The following is a 19494-nucleotide window of genomic DNA, read 5'->3' on the forward strand; positions in this document are numbered from 1 at the left end:
AGGTCCTATTTTGTTTTAGTGATGTTAGTTTAGCTTTTTATGATTGGAAGTCAGTCATCTCTAACATTCATTGTTTGTACCAAAGCCACTGGTGATAGAAGACAAACGCCATACCATCATCCAGAAGCTTTTTCTGCCATTCCCATTTCTGTATCCACATGATTCAAATGTGCATAATAACATTTTGTGTCTGTGTGTTTGTGTGTGTACGGATGTGTGTAATCTTTATTCCTGTATGTTTTGATGGATTCATGATCTGATTTAACATAATGATGGTTATCAGTAACAATGCCAGAATACTCAGGCCAGATTGTGAGGAGTACACATGGGAAAGTCTGAGCATATCGATTTGGAGCTGCTTTTTCCAGTTTCCACAGATCTCCAACCGGAGACTGACAGAGTTTAGAAGCCAGAATTCAAAGGAACATTATCTTTTAAATCTGTGAAGGGAAGTAACCAATAAATGCTTATCACTGGCTTTATTCAGTGATAAAATAAAGACCTGTGTCTGTGAGATAGTCAGAAGATCTAATGCTAAGTGGGCCTCTGTGTTAGAATCAATCTTAAAAAAAGAAATGTTTTTGTAAGTGAAAAATAAAATAAATAATCAATATGGCATTAAATAAAAGCAGGAATGATCGTCTCCATGTCAGCCAGAGAGTGACACTGTGATTTTCACAGATGAAGAAAAGGAACCAAAGGTTTCTTCCACCTTAAGGACAAGGCTTGATAGAACACAAATAATGCATATTAGTTTTATAATTATTGAGCTGTAGAAAACTATCAGCTGTTTCATTTGGATTGCATTTACACAGCTTTGTAAAATTAACGCATTTAAAGCATCTGGACTGATTTATTTCTTTCCCTAAAGTTTTGGTTACATGTTATTTTAAGTTAGAAGAGGGTCCATGTTTATTTTTTAAGTGGTTGAGTAGTAGCAGGTATAAAACTAAGCAGGCTAATAAGTAAATAGGAATAAATTCATACTTTTGGCCAGCTTATTGAGGTGGGAGAAACAAATCTTCTGGACTGTTGCTTGTGAAATGCAGGGGATGGGGGAGGAGAGGGAAGGCATAGCTCTGGTTCTGACATTCTGCATTTTATCCACTAAAAAGGGCTAAAATTATTGCAATCCTTGTTTGAGATGAGTACATTGGTGTAACCTTGCTACACTAAGTCTTATGCATAACTGAAAGGAACTATTTTGGCTGATTCTAAAGAAAGGAAGTTTGAAACCTGTCTGGGTAGTATTGCTACTGTAGCTCATTATCAGTCCAAGTCTGAGCTCCCAAATCCTGGTCAAATCTGGCCACCATGCATGCAGAATAGCAAGCTCACAATTAATCTTTTGATACAATAAACTTTGCAGACATTTTGCAGAGAAATTAGATGTTTATATTATGCTATATGTAGAGGGGGCCTGATTGCTCAGTGGGTAAAGCATCAGGTTGGGATGCAGAAGGCCCCAGGCTCGAATCCCACCACACCGAGTGTGGCCATGCCCAGTCACCAAGGGCCACCCTGGTGCCAGTCCTGAGCCTGGATAAAATGGGAGGGCTTCGGCAGGAAGGGCTGTGGCAGGAAGAACATCTGGTGTAAAGATCTGTGCAGAACAGTTTTAAGTGAATTTTTAGATGAATAAGTTAATTTCCTCACCACAACACTTGAAGTCATTAGGCAGCGAATGATGGTGTCTCATTACTTGGTACTCTGCCTTGTACTGTGGCACGATGAGCCCTGGAGCCCACTGAGCTTGAATTTAAAAACACTCATTTCTGTGTGTATGTGGGTGAGCCATAGATGACTTTTTCATCTATTTCTGTTTTGCTCTAGTTTGTTAAAATTATTGGAAGTACCCTGGGATCTATTTCATCAGATTTAGCATCTATCAATGCATCATCTTATTTAAATATCTGTCTTATTTTTTATCCCATGAGTTCAGTGTCGCCACAGCAGATCACTGTCCGCATGTTGATTTGGCAGAGTTTTTACGCCAGATGCCCTTTCTGACGTAACCCTTCCCAATTTCTACCGGGCTTGGACCGGCACTGCACACCTGGGGATGGAAATGGGCTATTAGGGGTTCAGTGTCTTGCCCAGAGACACTTGGACATATAGCCAAGCCCGGGGATCAAACCACTGACCCTGTGGTCCATGGACGACTGCCTTTACCAACTGATCCACAGCCTCCCCATATTTAAATATCTGTCTTATACATTTTTAAAAAGATTAAGGAGCCGATTCTTTTAAAGAGGATTTTTAACTTCGCTTGCACAAATGATAACGGCAGTTTTAACATGCAGCATAAAGTATATGAACACTGTTTCTCTGTGCTTTGCACCTTTGTACCTAAATTGTTATTTTTTAGCAATATGGCTCAATTGTATATGAGTAAAATACATATACAAAAATGTGCACCAACACTGTTTGCTGGTTTAAGGTCCCAACTTCTCAAAGGGCAAGACTGTCTTTTCTTCACTTTTTACTTACTCTATAATGATGTGCTGCTACGAGGATGGCCTGCTATTAATGACAATTTGAAAACATCGACAAGACTATAATATTAACACAACTCTAATTCTCTGCGCAAAAAAATGCATGTTGGGCATTCTAGTGTTACTTAAACACTTATTGTGTGAATTTATTGTGTGAATGAATGATGAAGCATATACTGGCTCCTGAGATTATACCATGTCTCTGGTTATTGTAATTGGAGTCCACTTTAATATAAAAAGGTACATAATTATTAAAGGTAGTGGATTTGACTTTTTAGATTTACATTTTAAATTAAATCATATTATTCCATGGTCTGATTTGACATGATGCACACATAAAGAGAGACGTTTTAATTGGTCTGGGGTTGTATGAATCACCTCATGCCCTCTTTCCTCTGTAGGCCTGATTACGAAAGCTCCGTTCTGCCTAATGGGAGACAGAAAGAGTTGGGAGAATGAGCTATAACTACCTCTTCACTGACTGTTGCCTGTTCCTTTCTGTCAGAAAAGTAAGAAGGCTCCCATCCAGCTACACTTTGTGTCTCATGACTATAACCATATTGCTCATGCCACTGTGTGAAAAAACCCCAGAAGAGACTTAATGAACAGTTTATTACAGAATAGAATCTTGTGTTTCTGTGGAACATTTTTGCCGTAATAAATATTATGTTTCTAATGATAATAGCATGAAGTAAATGGAGAAAAAAAAGGAACCAGGGGGGAAAAGTTAATGTCCATGCACAGGGACACTGTTTGACCTCAACTCAATACTAAAACTAGATAAATAGGGTTCACTTTATTTCACCTGTTTGTTCATGGCCATGTGGAAAAATGTTCTCTGGGTAAATGAGAGTAGAACTGTTTGGCTTGAATGACAAGTGTTATGTTTGGCACTGACCAAACACTGCATTCCAGCACAAGAAAAAGTCCTGACATTAATCCTATAGAAATGCTGTGTAAAGACCTAAAGCAGGGCAGTTCATGCATGGAAACTAAACATCATTCCTAATTTGGAGCTGTTTTATAAGGAGGAATGGGCTAAAATCCCTCGAAACTGATGAGCTGTTCAACAAATACCTTTTTTTTTAGGTACTTTTTATATCCCATGGGGCAGATGTTGTAGACAACTGTTATTCAAGGCACTGTTGCTTAGTAGGGTCAGCATCTTGGCTAAAGACAGTTCAAAATGTGGCCCAGGGGAACTAGCGATCAAGTCACTGACTCTGGTTTATGGATGACTGGTTTACTGGCTGAGCCACAGCCACTCAGAAAAAGGGTAAAACCAGTTAGTGAAGGCACGTATTCACAACAAGACACTGTAAGATGAACATGGGGTTTCTACATATAAATACAAAAACAAATGTTCCAAATAAGTACATGAGTGCAAATTACTAACTGAATCAAGTTGTGGCTGATTACATGGTAAATAAAAATAATAAAAATAATGATATATATGTATATCTATCTATATAGATATAAATATAGGTATATATCTATATATATAGATATATATAGATATATAGACACTGTTATCCATAAATTTTTCACATTACTCTTTATTGCAAAGGTTAATTGTGGTTCAATTTTCATTGTAATATGTTTGGAAGACATTGATCAATAAAGTTTTGAAAAGATATACACTTTATCAAGAATAAATTACATTGTCACAAGAGGTAAAGAGGTAAAAAAACAGTTTTTTCACAATTATCGATAGACATGAATAAATAATATTGTTTAGACTCCAATTTACATCATTACCATGACATTTAATATTTTTACATATCAACAACTTATAAAAAATCATAAATCCTTAAATGCATTTTTATAATATAACGTATCACAAAATGTTACCATACAGAGAATTCAGCACATGCCCTTATACAGTAACTGATACATTACAATTTTTGTCATGAGTTAAATTTTTGCTTTCAGGTTTCAAATTGCCAGTGAAGGAAAGACCTAAAATGACGAAGGACTATCGGCCAGATCAGGACTAGCTCAGACAAGGGGACTGCAGTAGAGGAAGACGACTGAAGAGACAAAGTAAACACATGAGCAGGTTTGGAAAGGCTCCAAATTAGTGATGTTCCCCTCAAGCAGGGATTACCTCCTCCCTGTCGTCTCCTCGTCCATCTCTCCCATTCTTTCTCTCTCATGCAGCAGAGTAGCAGCCCAGCTCCAATACTTTGAGCCGTGAGAACTCCCTTTGCTCACTAAAGGCACACACCACATACGCACGCACAAACACACACAAACAGACACACTTGCATCCTGCTGATGGTCGTTGGCCTGCACTCCTCAGTCGCTGCTCTTGCTCTAGACCTAGACCTCCTGGACCATGAAGAGGCCCAAGCAGCAGACGGGGCCCTTGAGCTTCTTAAATTTCTTCAGCAGAAAGCCCAAATCGGAGCCGAGGCCCGAGAGACCTGTGGAAATGTGGCCCAAAGAGGAGGTAGCCATCACGCTGACGCCGAGCGAGCATCCAGAGAAGGTGAGGTTATGTCTACTAATGCTGCAGTTGTTTGGGAGTGAGCGAAAGCGAGGCAGGAGTAAAATATGTATGATTAGTTTTTTCAGTTCCAGTTTGAGTTATAGTTTCCAAAAGTGTATTCATTTTTACTGATGTGTGACATAGTTTCACACATTTTTAAATTTTGCAATTGAATCTTCCTCCTGGTTTCCACCACACCTCAATGTCGAGACAAGTACACAGCCACATTTGAAGGTTGATTACAATTAAAAATTGCATGTGTACCTTTGAAACATACAGCACATAGGACTTACTTCTAGAATGACAATGGAAAAAACAAAAAAAAACATTTATTCACTGCTCTTAATTCAGATTTAGAGCTAGGTTTTACAGACATTATAAATACATAAATACATTTTAAATGTCTTGGTCTGGTGCTTTAAAATGAAACCTAATGGGGAGGCTGCAAATCATTAACTTTGGATGTCTTACCTTCTGCTTGCTTTCTCCTCCTCCCTGTTATAGCCCAAATCCATTAGGGTGTTTATTTAGCTAATTGATCATTTCTAGAAATTATGTTGCCTAGATACTAAGTAGATCAAAGATAACACAGTAACCACTCAGCTCCATTATGATTTTCAGTGGAACATGCAGATGATCCTGAAAACAGTTTTATGAACAGCAGCAGAAAATTCTTAAAGTCAATCATCTGTAACCTTCACCCTGAGCATGAAGATAAGTTTAACGCACATGATGGGTTTTGGTAAATCAGCAGCACTGTAATTATTCACAGGACCTCAACCCCACAGCAGAAAAGGCAGAAGAATCAAGAGTTTCTGGACCAGAAAAAAAAGAAGGAGGAGGTCCACAAACAATGGCTGAGGCTGCTGCTGATGGTGCTGCCACAGGCCAATGCGTGGGTGGGGTCAGCAGTGGCTCCACTGGCGTCCTGTCCCTCTCATCCTCCAGCCAGGAGCAGCTATTGGATGAACACGTAGAAGAGTGCCCACTGTGCCTGCTCAGTCAACCGCGGTGCCAGTTCCCACGACTCACCTCCTGTTCTCACCGAGCATGCTCTGACTGCCTCCGGCAGTACCTGCGCATTGAGATATCAGAGAGCCGGGTGGGTATTGCTTGCCCACAGTGCCCTGAGACACTGGCACCACTAGATGTCCGTGCCATCCTGGATGACCGGGCTCTTCTGGAACGGTTTGAGGAATACCAATTGAGGCGTTTTCTGGCTGCAGATCCAGATACACGTTGGTGCCCTGCGCCTGACTGCAGGTGAGAATCAGGTTATTTACATAAAAATTTTTATATTTCATGTCTTTGTCTGTTTAGTGCAGAAAAATGACAATGACATGAAAACTTTATTTTTCTTTACTTTGTGAGCCACACAGTAGCAAGTTTTTGTCCTGTGATCAACTTGACAAAAAATTACAGCCCCGATCCATTGCGACAAATTTAAAAGCCATCATCAAACCCCTGTCATCCCACCAGCAACAACTTTTTTAATGAATGAATGATGGGCAGACAATGGAAAAGATAAACTGGCAGCAAGCGAAAGACCAGTTTGAGTTTTACATGCATCCCCAACACTGTTTAAAGTTAGATCTCCACAATGTACAGAAAAACAAATGGTTAGAAATGATAAAGCCGTTTTTTAATTTGTAAACCCTTAAACACGTGTTAAATGTTGACTTACAGGAAGAGTTCCCCAACTTACTACAGTTACACAAGTTATTGGAGATAAGCCTTTCATTTGGGGCACCATTTGTTTTGCTCCCTGTGGGTGACGGGGTTACATTATCATGTGGAGATGTTTAAAGTTAGCTACAGCTACAATCTAATTTCATTGCAGAATTGATCTTAGACATCATCATAAATCATAAAGAGAGGAAGATTTGTTTCCCTTTTCATAAACCACAATGCAATGCAACAACAAAACATGTTCCGAGTTAACTATCACCTTGTCTTCTGTTGTACATGCACAATCACTGATCCATTGGTGTGTCATCCTAATGTTTATGGATGGTAACAAGATAGGGCAGCTGATGGGAAATCTTAGTGTGTGTGTGTGTGTGTGTGTGTGTGTGTGAGTGTGTGCGCGCATGCGCACGCATGTAGTGTGTGCCCAGCAGATATTTGTGGTCAAAAGCACATATGCTCCAGGGTTCAGGAGGCACTGTCTGTGTCTCCAGCTATCAGTGGCTACAGCCCTGTCATAATGAATGAATGAGTGGAGCAAAAATCAATATGCCAATCTGTTTGATGCTGTGGTGAATTAAATACTTTATATGATTTCTAAAGTAGGTAAAACATTTTATAGCACCAATAAAGCCTTTGAAATGTTATTTATGTCAGCCACTTACAATATGTGTTTTTCCAAAAAAATACACACATTCCAAGAGGTCTTAATGACTAATGCCTAGCTGGACATTTTTGTAATTTTATACATTTTGTCATGTTTGTGCTGCACATTGAAATGCTACTGTGCTTTAGGTTGTTTTAAAACCTTCAAGGAAACCTTCAGCACATTAACATAATCTGCAGTATTACATCACTTTCTTTATCCAGGTTAATGTAGGAAAACAGCACTTCTGCTATACTTTGTTAATATAGATTAAAGGAAGATTTTGTGACTAAGGCCTGTAAAGCAGCTTTGGTTTAGTGAACATGAACTGTACATTTATTTCACAACTAGTGTTAGTTGCAGCCCCTCGTGTCAGGTTGCTCTGAATAAAAATTTAGGCCATTAATATGCAAACTAGTGACTTACTATGACTTACTATGTCACTTTTTATTATTTTAAACATTCAGAATTTTGTTTGCATGCAGCATATTTTACTAAAATGCATTGTTTGAATCCTTCAGACCTATAGGCCTATAATAAACAGATGTCAAAGCTGTTTTTGTAAAAAATCAGGACTTTCAGTAACAGTAGCCATTTGTTATGGCACATTACTGTATGCTTGCAATAGCATAAACCTGCATGTGTATCCATGTGCACTCACAATGGTACATTGTTCAGTGGCACAACTAGTGGTCAGAAACTCCATAGGTTGGCTTTAAAGTTCCCTACCTAACAAAAAAGCTTTGTTTGTTATAGCTTTACATGGATGCATAACTACTGATCAGCGGAATGACACATGTGCAGAGTTTAACATTAGAATTTGTTTTCACATCAGTCTGCTGAAATGGAAAGTTTTTGCAGAGCTCATCCCAAGTCTGAGTTTAGGGTGTTCTTGTATTGTACAAACATGGCATTTGTAACCAGCAGGTTTGATGTGAAAGTAACCAAAGCAGTGGATTCATGTTTTAAAGATCACATTCTTCACTGAGGGAGAAACAAAAATGTAAATTGTTTTTGTAAAAAGAAACAGATATAGAATATGAATTATTAAAAGTAGCATATTTTAGTTGGATTTAAAAATGAATTATTATATAAGCATATTTTCCAAAAGGCTTCATTAAAACTCCACTCTACAAGAAATAAAAGGTCAGCACCTCCTGTCATGTAACCAGTGGCATTGCCACAGTTTCAGTACGTTATGAGCAATGGAGAAAGCAGTAAAATCATCCCGAAGCTGAATTTGCCAAAGGAAAAAGCCTGGTGGAGCTTTTTAAATAATTCAGAAAAGGACAGTGCCTCTTGGATACTGGAGGATTGTGAATCACTCGTGGTTTCTTTCACTTGTATATGATTACATTATCAATTGATTACAATACCCTTATTTTAATACTCCCTGTGAGGAGTGATATTAGTTTCACATGCATCAAGTTACTTGTTTTCATCATAATGACTTTTCAAGATCTGAGGATGGATTTCAGGTGCTGAACTTTTAAAATCAGTCCCACAGATACTTGTATCTCTCTCTCTGAATTGTAAATGACTGAGCCACACAGTAAACAAATGTTCTGTTTGTGAGCAAAAACAACAATGAAAAATTCATTGACCTCGTACAGGCTGAGAAATCTAATAATATTTTCTTTTCCATGTTCTTGTGATTATCCCAGTCAGCCAACCAAGGCCCTAATATCTGAATAAAACTGATGCAATTGTGAGTCGCATCTCTCCTGAAATAAACATGTTAGAGTAGAATATTGAGTAGGTACAGAACCTGGATCGAAACCCCCATGATGACTGGAATCTGCACCTAGAGTGAATCTATGATGAGCTAAATCAGGGCCATTCTTGTCCAGCACTTATATCTGCACTTTCCCTCTCACCTCAGCTATGCAGTGATAGCCTACGGCTGTGCCGAGTGTCCCAAGCTGAGCTGTGGCCGTGAAGGATGTGACACAGAATTCTGCTACCACTGTCGGCAGCTGTGGCACCCCAACCAGACATGTGACCAGGCGCGGCGTCAGCGAGCCCGCCACACCTCAGGCGGCAACGATGCCTCCACACTGTACGTCTTCAATGAAGAACCCGGAGGAGGTGAGACTGGCAGCTACTGTTACCCTATCTTTTGTATTAAGAGTTGGGGGAGTGCGGTCATGCATATTAAAAGCAAATCTGCTTAATTAAAATCAATTAATTCCATCAATTTGTGTGGTCACTTCTTATATGTGGTCTCTTTTGCTGCAGATGCAGAGGAGATCAAAGCATGCCCTCGCTGTGGTGCCTACATCATGAAAACCAATGACGGCAGCTGTAACCGTATGAACTGCACTGTGTGTGCCTGTCAGTTCTGCTGGCTGTGTATGCAGGAGATCACCGACATGCACTACCTCAGGTATCCAATCAGCTCATGAAGACATAACCATATGTAATCTAATGCCCATATCTCACATCAATTAAAAATCTGAAATGGACTAGTAACAAATTTAATAATCAGTACACAATTGAAGTAATTTATCAGGGAAAAATGTTGAACACATGATGGTATCAGGTTCGTATGTGCAAGTCCTACTCTCTCCTGGGTTTATGCAATTAAAAAGGCATTCAGATTTTTGACAATTAATCAGAAAAACTTGTCCAACATTGGACAACATCAATGACTATGTTCATATTCACCCTATGTTAAACCAAGACAAGGGACTGCATTGGTAGAGGAATGCTGCTTCAGGTAGCAGTAAGACAATAAACTACAATTAACTGTATGTTGAACTCTTTATTAAATGCCAAAACACAGAAAATTGCTTTTTAAATCTCAAACAAATCTTTTTAAATGGTCATGATGATCTTTAGGGTACACAGTGAAAATACTAACGTTCAGATTACTAAGTAATCCCCAGGAATGTGTACCTGCACTTACATGATTGCCCAGCACTTTGCCTCACCAGATTACTGTATGTCACACAGTGCTGGTCCCCCCTGTGTGAAGCACACTTTCCCCAATCCAAAGAATCCATTTTTCCAGGCTGTGTGGCATCAGAAAATTACAAAAAAGTCCAGTCAGCAAGGCACATACACTATGTCATTGTTTTAACTGTTCTGCTGGGCTTCTATTGATTTTTCCAGTCCTAGAAAAGAGCCACTGCTGACTTGTCATCAATTAATCAGCTTTATTTGGCTCCATATTTCCATGCGGCAAAACATGTAACTCGAGTTACAAGACTAGCTAGAAGCTGGTTTGCTAAAATTAAAAAGGGTCAAGTTTACATGACGGTATAAGTGAATTATGCATGTATTCATCATTTTCATACCATGTGTTCTGTTGCCAGATGTCTGACGCATATTTATGTGTCAGTCTGTCAGATAAATAAAATATTTTCTCTTTCTGCAGGGGCCGCATTTTCTCTTCCTGCTCCTCCCTCCGCTTTACTTTTTATTGTCCTCACCCCGGCTTGTCTTAAACAGCACAAAACACAGTGAACATCTGTACTCTAGAAGGGAAAAGCTTCTAGCATCTCCAAGCAGATTTGCCAGTTCAGAGTGCAAACATAACACCTAAATATAATTCTCCCTCTAAGGCTTTTAGAAGCTGACATTTGCTGCAGTGATACAAACTTGCAAGAAATAAGACAGCCCCAAGATGCAATTTGTGTTACTTATACTGTCACTGCTGCTCCTACAAGTTAATTGCTGCTTGATTAAAATCAGCAACCAACAGCATTATTTAGTGTCTCCAAGGCAGTTAGAATTGCAACACAAAATCAAAAGCCAATACTTGAGTAAAGTAACACTTAAAGTGACATTTATTGTACATAATGTCACATCAGGGGACCAAGTGTCAACCAGGTTAAAATAATGAGGCTTCTGCATTTCTCTAACAACAATGGGTAACACTCGGGACTCTGAAATGTAGCTACAAATGACTTAAATTCAGGGAGATAAATCAGAGTTAAAATGATAAATGCAGATGTGATGGTTCAATTTGAATAATGATGCAGTGACAACAATGATACAAATTGCCTTTGTCTGTACAAGTTCCACTTGTTTCTTGAAAAACAAAGGCATTTGGTCTTTTATATCTGTATTAAAGTTGATTTATGCTCATTGTGATGGTACGTCATATAATAGCAACAAATACATTGACTCTGAGTGAATCTCCGTGAGCGTCTACAGATAGTTCAGGTACAGTGAGCGGCCAGAACACTGAAAGCACCTGGTGGCTTTCATGTTGTTGTTGAGGATAATACATGTCTATACAAATAACCATGGCAGTCCATGCAGTAGCTTAGTTTTAAGTCCAGACAAAGAGGTTGCCATCTATACAATCACACCACTACAGTTGCCAGAATGTCTTTTACAATGTACATTTTGTTTTCTTAAACTCTGTGCATGATAGTTTGAAAACTTATTCTTTCGACTTACGTGTGTCCTGTGTGTCTCAGTCCCTCAGGATGTACCTTCTGGGGGAAGAAGCCATGGTCACAAACTCGCAAAGTTCTGTGGCAGTTGGGCATGTTGCTTGGAGCGCCAGTGGTCATCTCCCTAATTGCAGGCATCGCCATTCCCGTCATCATCGTAGGCATACCAATCTACATGGGCCGAAAGGTACAAGTCACAGAACACTGTCTCAATCGAAATAACTATAAATGTTCCCCTTCCTTGTTTGTGTGACTGGCTGAATTTTGAACAAGATGAGTAGACAGCCCAAAATGTGCAAAATGCAATGAAAATGTTCTTAGTACATGAAATAATTAGACGTTTTTTTTTAGACTGTATATGACACACCAGTGTTCTCAAATCCTGTTGATTTGTATGTAATAAGCAAATGTAAAATCACTTCAAACATATCATCATGTACATATCATCCTGCAGGTCAGGCCATCTGTACACTAATTTCACGACTAACGGGCACACCGCAATGTCACGAACAACTAATTTACCATTAGGTGTCTGTCTGTCTTTGTGTTTGAATACTGCCATAGTACGGTGACCTGAACAGGCTGTGTTTCATTTCCCCTCATGCATGCTGGGATGCATAATTAGTGGTCATGATTAAGTCACAGGAACAAGTGGCTGTGGAAAACGAAAACAACAAGAAGGAACAAATACAATTTCCATTATGTAATTTATGATATGTTTTTTTACCCCCCCAGGTTCATGGACGCTGTAAAAAAAACAATATCTCAGGAAGTAAGCACTACTTAACTGTGGCAAGTGGGGTGATGATGTCAGTGTTTGTGTCACCCGTCATAGCAGCTGTCACTGTGGGTAAGGAGCAAACAACAACATGGCCATCTTCTGTCTTGCACAAAGTCATTAGACTGTTTTTGTAAAATTAGCAAAGTTGGTGTAATATCTGTGTCCTTTGTGTCTTAGTCCCTCAATGGTGTAAAGTGAAAATGAAGATTTCCCAGAATTTCACAATATACGCATCTGAACATCCATTCATGCTTGATCTGCCATTTAACTTCACATCCACACAAATACAAGTCTGATTTCTGTATGAAAACATGCAACTCGACTTCATTAATACAGACAAACACAGCAAGTGCACAGTGGCATTACGATGACTCATGGCCCTTGAAAAATCCTTGAGGCTTTAGCAGCTTCTCCGCCTTTTGCAGTGTCACAACCATCCCTGTTCTGCACAATGACGGGCCCTCCCACACACGTTGGCACATACACACTCATGCACACATTTAGCAGCGCTGCACTCTTCACCCACAGCTTATGCCCCTGTGTGTTCCTCCCTCCTGTGTCTACGCCCCTTCAGCTTTCACTCTGGCTTTACTTTCTCTCTGCTTATCATATTTCTTCTGTTTTGAACTAACTGCTCCTCAGTTATTACTTTGTTTCTCATATTTCTGTCAGGCTTACAGTCTTGTTGGGTCTCACTCTTTTTGACTCACATAAATACACGCATTTTCTCATGTTCTCTGGTAGAGGCTCATAGTCTTGCTTTGAATCCCCCTCTTGCTGAGTCAATAATGTCCCAGTGTCACTGCTGTGTTAATGATGTCCCTTTGTTTTTTTGGTACTCTGCTTTGTGTTCCCAAATTCCTATCTCGATCGTGGGTTGCATAATCACACAGTATGCTGCCGCTACAAAAATTGAGTGCAGGGGTTTGTTGAAAGTACTTTTGTAAAGGTTTGAGAAGGAGTGGGAAGTAATCAGACTGGTACAATGAAATTTGACTTTGGCTGCTGCTTGGCTTTTTACTGCTCTGTTCTAATTTTGACTTAATTTTGGGACAGGTGATCCATCACAGTGAACACTTTGTTACTTTATTCTTATAGCAAACGTGTGTTATTGTATCCCATCAGTGCACAGGCTGTGTCTCTTTTGGTGGTGCATTTATGGAAGCTTGAACATGTTTTCAGAGTTACTGAAACCCAATGCATTCATTGCCTACATTTTGTTGTCAAATAAATAAATCTAACATCTATCTAACCCTTAGATCACTGGTTCTTAATCCTGGTCCTCAAAGACCCCTGGTCTTCTTGTTTTCTAACCCTGTTTTCAGTCAATCAGAAGCTGGAAGATAACAATTCACTTTGTCTTCCCCCTTTCCATCCTCATCTGAGATGGTATCTTGATGATCCTGATGTCCGTAATCAGCAGTGGGTAGTTGGAAGACAAGCAGAGCAAGGGTCCTTGGGGACCAGGATTGAGAAGTACTGGCATATTAAACTGTACAGTCTATGGTGTTTGAAGCAGGATCGACTCCCCCTTATGTTCGTTTAGAGCTATTAAAATTATAAGATGATGTAAAAATACATGTTTTTGGAGCTTGACCCAGGGTAGCAAGAAAAACCTGGATATTTTCCCTTCTGCTGCATTGAATTTTGAACTTTGAGTCTTTTGCAAACCCTGCATCTTGAACAAATTCTGAAACTAAATTACAAGAATAGCTAAATTACATGTCCTCTAAATGCCCCTTGTATGTTATAATTCGTCACAAACTGTAGATAAATAGTTATAAACTATTACGCTATATTAACAGTTGGTTTCTCAAACTTGTCTGTTTTCCTGCAGGTGTGGGTGTACCACTAATGCTGACTTATGTCTACGGGGTGGTCCCCATGTCCCTCTGTAAGAACGGTTGGTGTCGACCACAAAGTGAGCCTCCTGAAACACATAAAATCCAACTAGAGGACTTAGCCAGCTGTGAGTACAGAATATAACAATGTCAAGTTTAGATTAGAGATATCATTTACAGTATAAAAATAAGTGACATTTTACTGAGTTGGGATTTTCCTCCAAAGCACAGCTTAATCTGATGAAGTTTCAACTTCTCTTATAGATCTTCTATTCTCTCATGTAGTCACTGACCACTGGACGGGGCAGAACAACCTAACGCTTAGCGACACCAGCGTCCAGGAAGTCAGAGTCAGTGTACAGGAAGTGGGTGTCCTCCCAAGTACGAGCACCACACCCCCAGAGCGAGATAGCTATGTGGGATTGGATGAAGCCACAAACCGCCATGGATACACCCACCATGACAGCCAGTCAGACTGCGAGGTGGCAATTGTGCCTGACAGCAAGACTGATGACACACACGGACTTCCTTTGAGGTAGGGAAAGTTGTCTTTGAATTTCTCTTCTAATGATTTTGAGGCACTCTTTTCACAGTCTTATTGCCTCACAGCCAATACATGTATTTGTACCTATTTTCCCCACAGGGAAGGAACCAATATCGAGGTTCGTGTAGAAATTGAGACCCATCCCCGAGGCGCCCGTCAGTCCAGCCTAAGTAGCATCCGGTCTAACCGAAGCTTGTCAGTGGAGTCTCTGGGACACTCGCAGCCCCAGTCCCAAGACTACTCGTGTGCCTCAGAACTGGAAGAAAGACAAGAAGGCGACAAAGAGAAGAAGGAGGGAAGAGAGAAACCAGGAGGGGAGGAAGGAACAGTTTTCCCAGTCATTGAAATAGACACTGTATGAGGTCTTTAAATGCAGACTTTGTACTTGGTTGAGAATTTAATCAGGTTTTTTTGGAAATAAGTAAATCCACAAAATAGCTCGTCGTTAGGTTGACCTGAAAATTCATGACCAAGGCCACGTCCTGCTTCCAAGATGGGCCCTCCCACCAGATGCCTTCTACAGTAGCTCCTCTAAGGAAGACACAAGTTTAGAGAGTGCAAAAGAAATGAGAGTGTGTGTCGCATGAGACTGAAAAACTGGAGGGGGATGAACTGTAAAGCAGACAGGATAGCATCCATCAGTAAATCTAAAACAGAAATAACTGTGAGCATGTTAGCTGACTAGTTCAGTCTGTTTTTTCTATGTTGTCCTTTTACCTCAGTCCCCCTCTAAAATGAAACTATTTCATGAAGCTTTCTTTTTGTATGGCTGTACACTTATATTTCTCTGAGTGACCCCCCCCCTTTTTTTTTTTTAATAAAGAAAGCCCTTCAAGCATGATTTGTTTTTATTGGGGCTTAAGTATATAACAGCTGTCCTGTCAGTGAGTCAATATCTAAAACTGGACTAAAAAATCCAACTTAAAGAATATCTTCAGAATTTAATAATGCAGTGCTTACATGTGAATTCGGCAACATGGAAGCATGTTGCAATGTTCAGTTACTCCTTTTTGAAAGATGTTCAAATGAAAATGAAATGACATCTGCAAACTATAACAAGCTTGTAACCGTCAGAGATGCTCCGTGACATTGGGGCACTGATTGTTTGAACTGACAGGAGGGCTTATAACAATTGTGAATTATAACTATTAATCACAGATCCACAGTCTTCCATGGAAGCAGACAAGGACCAATGTCACTTTTGCATTGTTATAATCCAGCTGTTTCTTTTAAAGTGAAGAAGGGGACTGCTTTAATATGTTAAAAATGCTCAAGCTAATGCTGATTCTTACTTACATTAGTGACACCAACAATGCAGCAAGACAATTTTTCTAAGGAGGCTAAAGTTAATAACTAGCTGCATGATTCTACTATCTGCTGTGCATCCAGGACAACACACATATGCACACACACACACACACACATGCCCATGTGCACAGTAATGTGTCCTGCTGAAAGCATTCAATATAAACTAAAGACCCTCTGAAGTGACCACAGAGCACCAAAACTACAGAAGCAGCATGTCACCTCAGGCTAAACTGTAATGACCCCTTCTAGGTGATTTATGAGAAATACATGACTATACATGCACCGCTTAGCTTCCTGAGTGTTAAATACTTGTCAGAGATGAACTCGGAAATGACATGATAACCTGTGTTGGGATGTGGAGAGGAATTTAATAAAGACTTCACCATGAAGGACAAAAACACAATGCATATTTTGTCTTGTATATACTTTGACCTTTCACATTTAATGTGCTTTTTCTGGGATAGCTTTTCAGGGTCCCGAATCAAAATTACTAACTAGGGGTGTTAAAATAAATCTACTGTAACACTTGTTTTGACCCTGTGTTACCTGCTGCAGGTCAACAGGTCTCTGTGATTTTGATATTTGAAAAGCCTTGAAGAAGTAAAATAAACATCAAAAGCTTTCAGCTCATCCCTTCAGGGTTCGCCACAGCAGAACTTGTTGCGCATGTTAATTTGGCATCGGGGCTGGTATACTGGGTGGGGTCTCACACAGAGCGGTAGGATTTGAACCCACTTCCTTCTGTTTTTCCAATACAATGCTCTACCACTGAGCCACCAAGACATAAAATAATCAACAAATAAGCAAATATTAGATTCTTGTGTTGCTCAAATGTGTTTATGCTTTATTGCTATACTCCAGTTAGTCATCTTGTGACCCCCTCAGATCAGATCATGATGTCATGTACTGCTAGTACATAACAATACAATGTTTGGAGAGGCACGGCCATGGGGGGAAATCCACGTTGCAATAACACGTTACAGTCAACAGAGGGCGCCAATATGCAAACTTGAAAACCCACTGAATATGTTCAAAATTGGCCTTTTCGCTTTGTGGCTGCTGCTTAATAATTTGTAGCAAAAACGTTTTTATTTGCTCTGTCATTTTAATGTCTGTGTGAACCAACCTGAAGAAAATGTGGACTGGGGAAGACTTTAATCAAATCCATGACTAGGTTTTTAATTTGAAATCTATTAATGCTATTTTAAAACTGGGTTCAAAAATATAAAACCCATCTAATGACAAACAACATACTGTACAAACCAAAGGTGGAAAGAGTCGCTCCAACAGAGGTCAATAAACCACAGAAAAGCATGAGAGACCAAAAGTGCAGTAAAGTCATTGGTGAGTGCAGGAGCTCCGTACTGAAAAAAGAGGGTAGTCGTCTTTCATTGAGTGGAGCACTTTGGAAGGGTCATGCAGCTCCTGAAGGTTGGACGGACACGCCCTTAACTTTGGAGACGGTGCAGCGGGCTCCGCTTCTCCTCGGCTGCTCACATTGTCACCGTGGGAGAGGAGGAGCAGAGAGAAACAGGCTGGGGACTTGGCTCAGTGGACTCTTCTCTTCGCCTTTATCTACTTGGTGCATCAGCCGTCGAGCTCAGCCTGCTTGCGCTAAGCTCCCTGCGGTCTGGAGACCTGGGAATCCACCTGCCGGAGAGCCGACACACCTCGGGATGGACGCCCTGAAATCCGCCGGCAGAGCGATTATCAAGAGCCCCGGAGTTCCGCGGCACACATGGGGAACTTCCAAGCACGAGAGTGAGTGAGGCGATGCGCGTTCAGATGTTTGGCTTTGGTACAATGTTGCCAAGATTGTGACGATGTGCCAAAGGTGGTGTTATCTTTCGGAGGGGGAAAGGAAGGCGAGATGAGCCCCTGGTTGTTGGTTGCAGTAAGCTAGTGCACTGTTTTATCACTGGAGAGCTTTTGTTTGGATGGAGCTGCACGTACAGTACAAAGCTGCAACATTACCAGCTGTTTTATGCCTCAGACTTCTTCCTTCTGAGTGGTGATGGTAGATTGTGCCTTACCAAGAAGTGTAGCATAGCCTACATACCAACAGCCAATTAGATCAGCGACTAATACCTCTAAGAAAATACTTGTTTCTAAAAAAAAAAAAAAAAAAAAAAAAAAACAGATCTGATTAATTTTGTTGGTCAGTTTCTGTTTTTTGGCTATTTCATAGAATAGCTAGTTAAAGTAGTAATCAGAAAAAAGTGAACATGTTGCAACTACCACAAATGCACTATAATTAATATTATTCCAGTTTTTTATTCATTAAAAAAACACTAGGGTGTTAGATCAGTCACAGCTAAATAACATTTAATAAACACTTTCTAAGTTGATATTTGTTCAAATTATTCACATAATACTATGTAAAATGTGCTGCTCCTGGGCTACTGCAGTGTGAAAAACTGGAGGTGGTGAGTGCTCAGTGAAGGGTCAGAGCAACAAACCCTGTCAGTGTGTCAAGAAGGAGGTGAGGGGCTGTTTTGCCGCCTGCAGCTTGGCTGCCTCACGAATGTGTGAAGTGATGTCTTGAATGCTGCCTCCCTGCAGCTACATCTCCTGTAAACCTCTCTCACTGCCACGCTGCGTTTTCCTCATCCTGAATTCCTGCTTAGGGAACAATCAGCCGCTCATGCCAGCTTTCATTAAACATGACTGATTAATTTCACAGCCAGGAAGAAATGCTTTGTTTTTTCATGCTCTTTAAAATGTTCTGTGATAATTGATTGTATATTAAATGTTGAGTGAGGGATTTAAAAGTTTTCTTTTTGGAGTAGTGCTTAAATTGTTGTATCTGATGGATCTGGAAACATAAGCTCCTCAATGTGAGCACAGAATGGTAATGTTAAGTGACTTGTTGCCTTAAATTATTTGGATTTTCCACTGTTGATGCCTGCTGAGCTTTAAACTTCTGATCTTCATTTTTGTACAAACATTAATAGATATGAGTCATTATTTTCCTCATCACCACCAACATCATCATTTTTCCATCATTATTATGGTGAGTTTGTCATGAAAAAAGCTGACAATCAAACCGTCAAAATAATGTCTGGGAAAGACATTGTCAATGTGGCATTGTTAGCAGGAGCCTTTGCATTGTGCCTGTCTCCTCTTATTGTTGCTGGCGTCGGAAAGAGAAGGGGGAGAAAATCGGAGTGATACTGTCAGATCAGAATCCAAGTGGATTTCAGCGCCTGATGGCAAGAGCAGTTTGTGAGCCGCCAGAGGGATCAGGCTAGAGCAACACAGCAGTCACAGACAGTACAGACTGACAGAGGGTGACC

The 19494-nt window shown here is 40.1% G+C and overlaps 2 protein-coding genes across 13 annotated transcripts in view; both read left to right on the forward strand.

Annotated features, from left to right (window-relative positions):
- Nucleotides 1-15726, forward strand: part of si:ch211-278j3.3 (E3 ubiquitin-protein ligase RNF19A) — a 19095-nt gene extending 3369 nt beyond the window's left edge. Inside the window, exons 2-12 of one of the 10 annotated variants that reach the window (XM_067481521.1) lie at nucleotides 2897-3004; nucleotides 4428-4554; nucleotides 4656-4986; nucleotides 5759-6249; nucleotides 9201-9406; nucleotides 9557-9704; nucleotides 11749-11911; nucleotides 12460-12574; nucleotides 14343-14474; nucleotides 14611-14881; nucleotides 14990-15726. In XM_067481521.1, coding sequence (XP_067337622.1) covers nucleotides 4834-4986; nucleotides 5759-6249; nucleotides 9201-9406; nucleotides 9557-9704; nucleotides 11749-11911; nucleotides 12460-12574; nucleotides 14343-14474; nucleotides 14611-14881; nucleotides 14990-15251 — 1941 coding nt within the window. In that variant the 5' untranslated portion in view covers nucleotides 2897-3004; nucleotides 4428-4554; nucleotides 4656-4833 and the 3' untranslated portion in view covers nucleotides 15252-15726. Of the gene's footprint in view, nucleotides 1-2896; nucleotides 3005-4427; nucleotides 4987-5758; nucleotides 6250-9200; nucleotides 9407-9556; nucleotides 9705-11748; nucleotides 11912-12459; nucleotides 12575-14342; nucleotides 14475-14610; nucleotides 14882-14989 lie in introns of all 10 variants that reach the window. The other 9 variants (XM_067481523.1, XM_067481525.1, XM_067481518.1 and 6 more) reach the window with 9 other exon arrangements.
- Nucleotides 15727-17425: 1699 nt separating this feature from the next.
- si:dkey-71h2.2 (low density lipoprotein receptor adapter protein 1) overlaps nucleotides 17426-19494 on the forward strand; it is a 33815-nt gene continuing 31746 nt past the window's right edge. For 2 of the 3 annotated variants that reach the window (XM_067481534.1, XM_067481535.1), the window contains exon 1: nucleotides 17432-17959. In XM_067481534.1, the coding sequence (XP_067337635.1) occupies nucleotides 17437-17959 (523 nt within the window). In that variant the 5' untranslated portion in view covers nucleotides 17432-17436. Of the gene's footprint in view, nucleotides 17960-19494 lie in introns of all 3 variants that reach the window. The other variant, XM_067481533.1, reaches the window with a different exon arrangement.

This window comes from Channa argus, chromosome 17 (genome assembly GCF_033026475.1).
Source record: "Channa argus isolate prfri chromosome 17, Channa argus male v1.0, whole genome shotgun sequence".
NCBI classification, from domain to species: domain Eukaryota; kingdom Metazoa; phylum Chordata; class Actinopteri; order Anabantiformes; family Channidae; genus Channa; species Channa argus.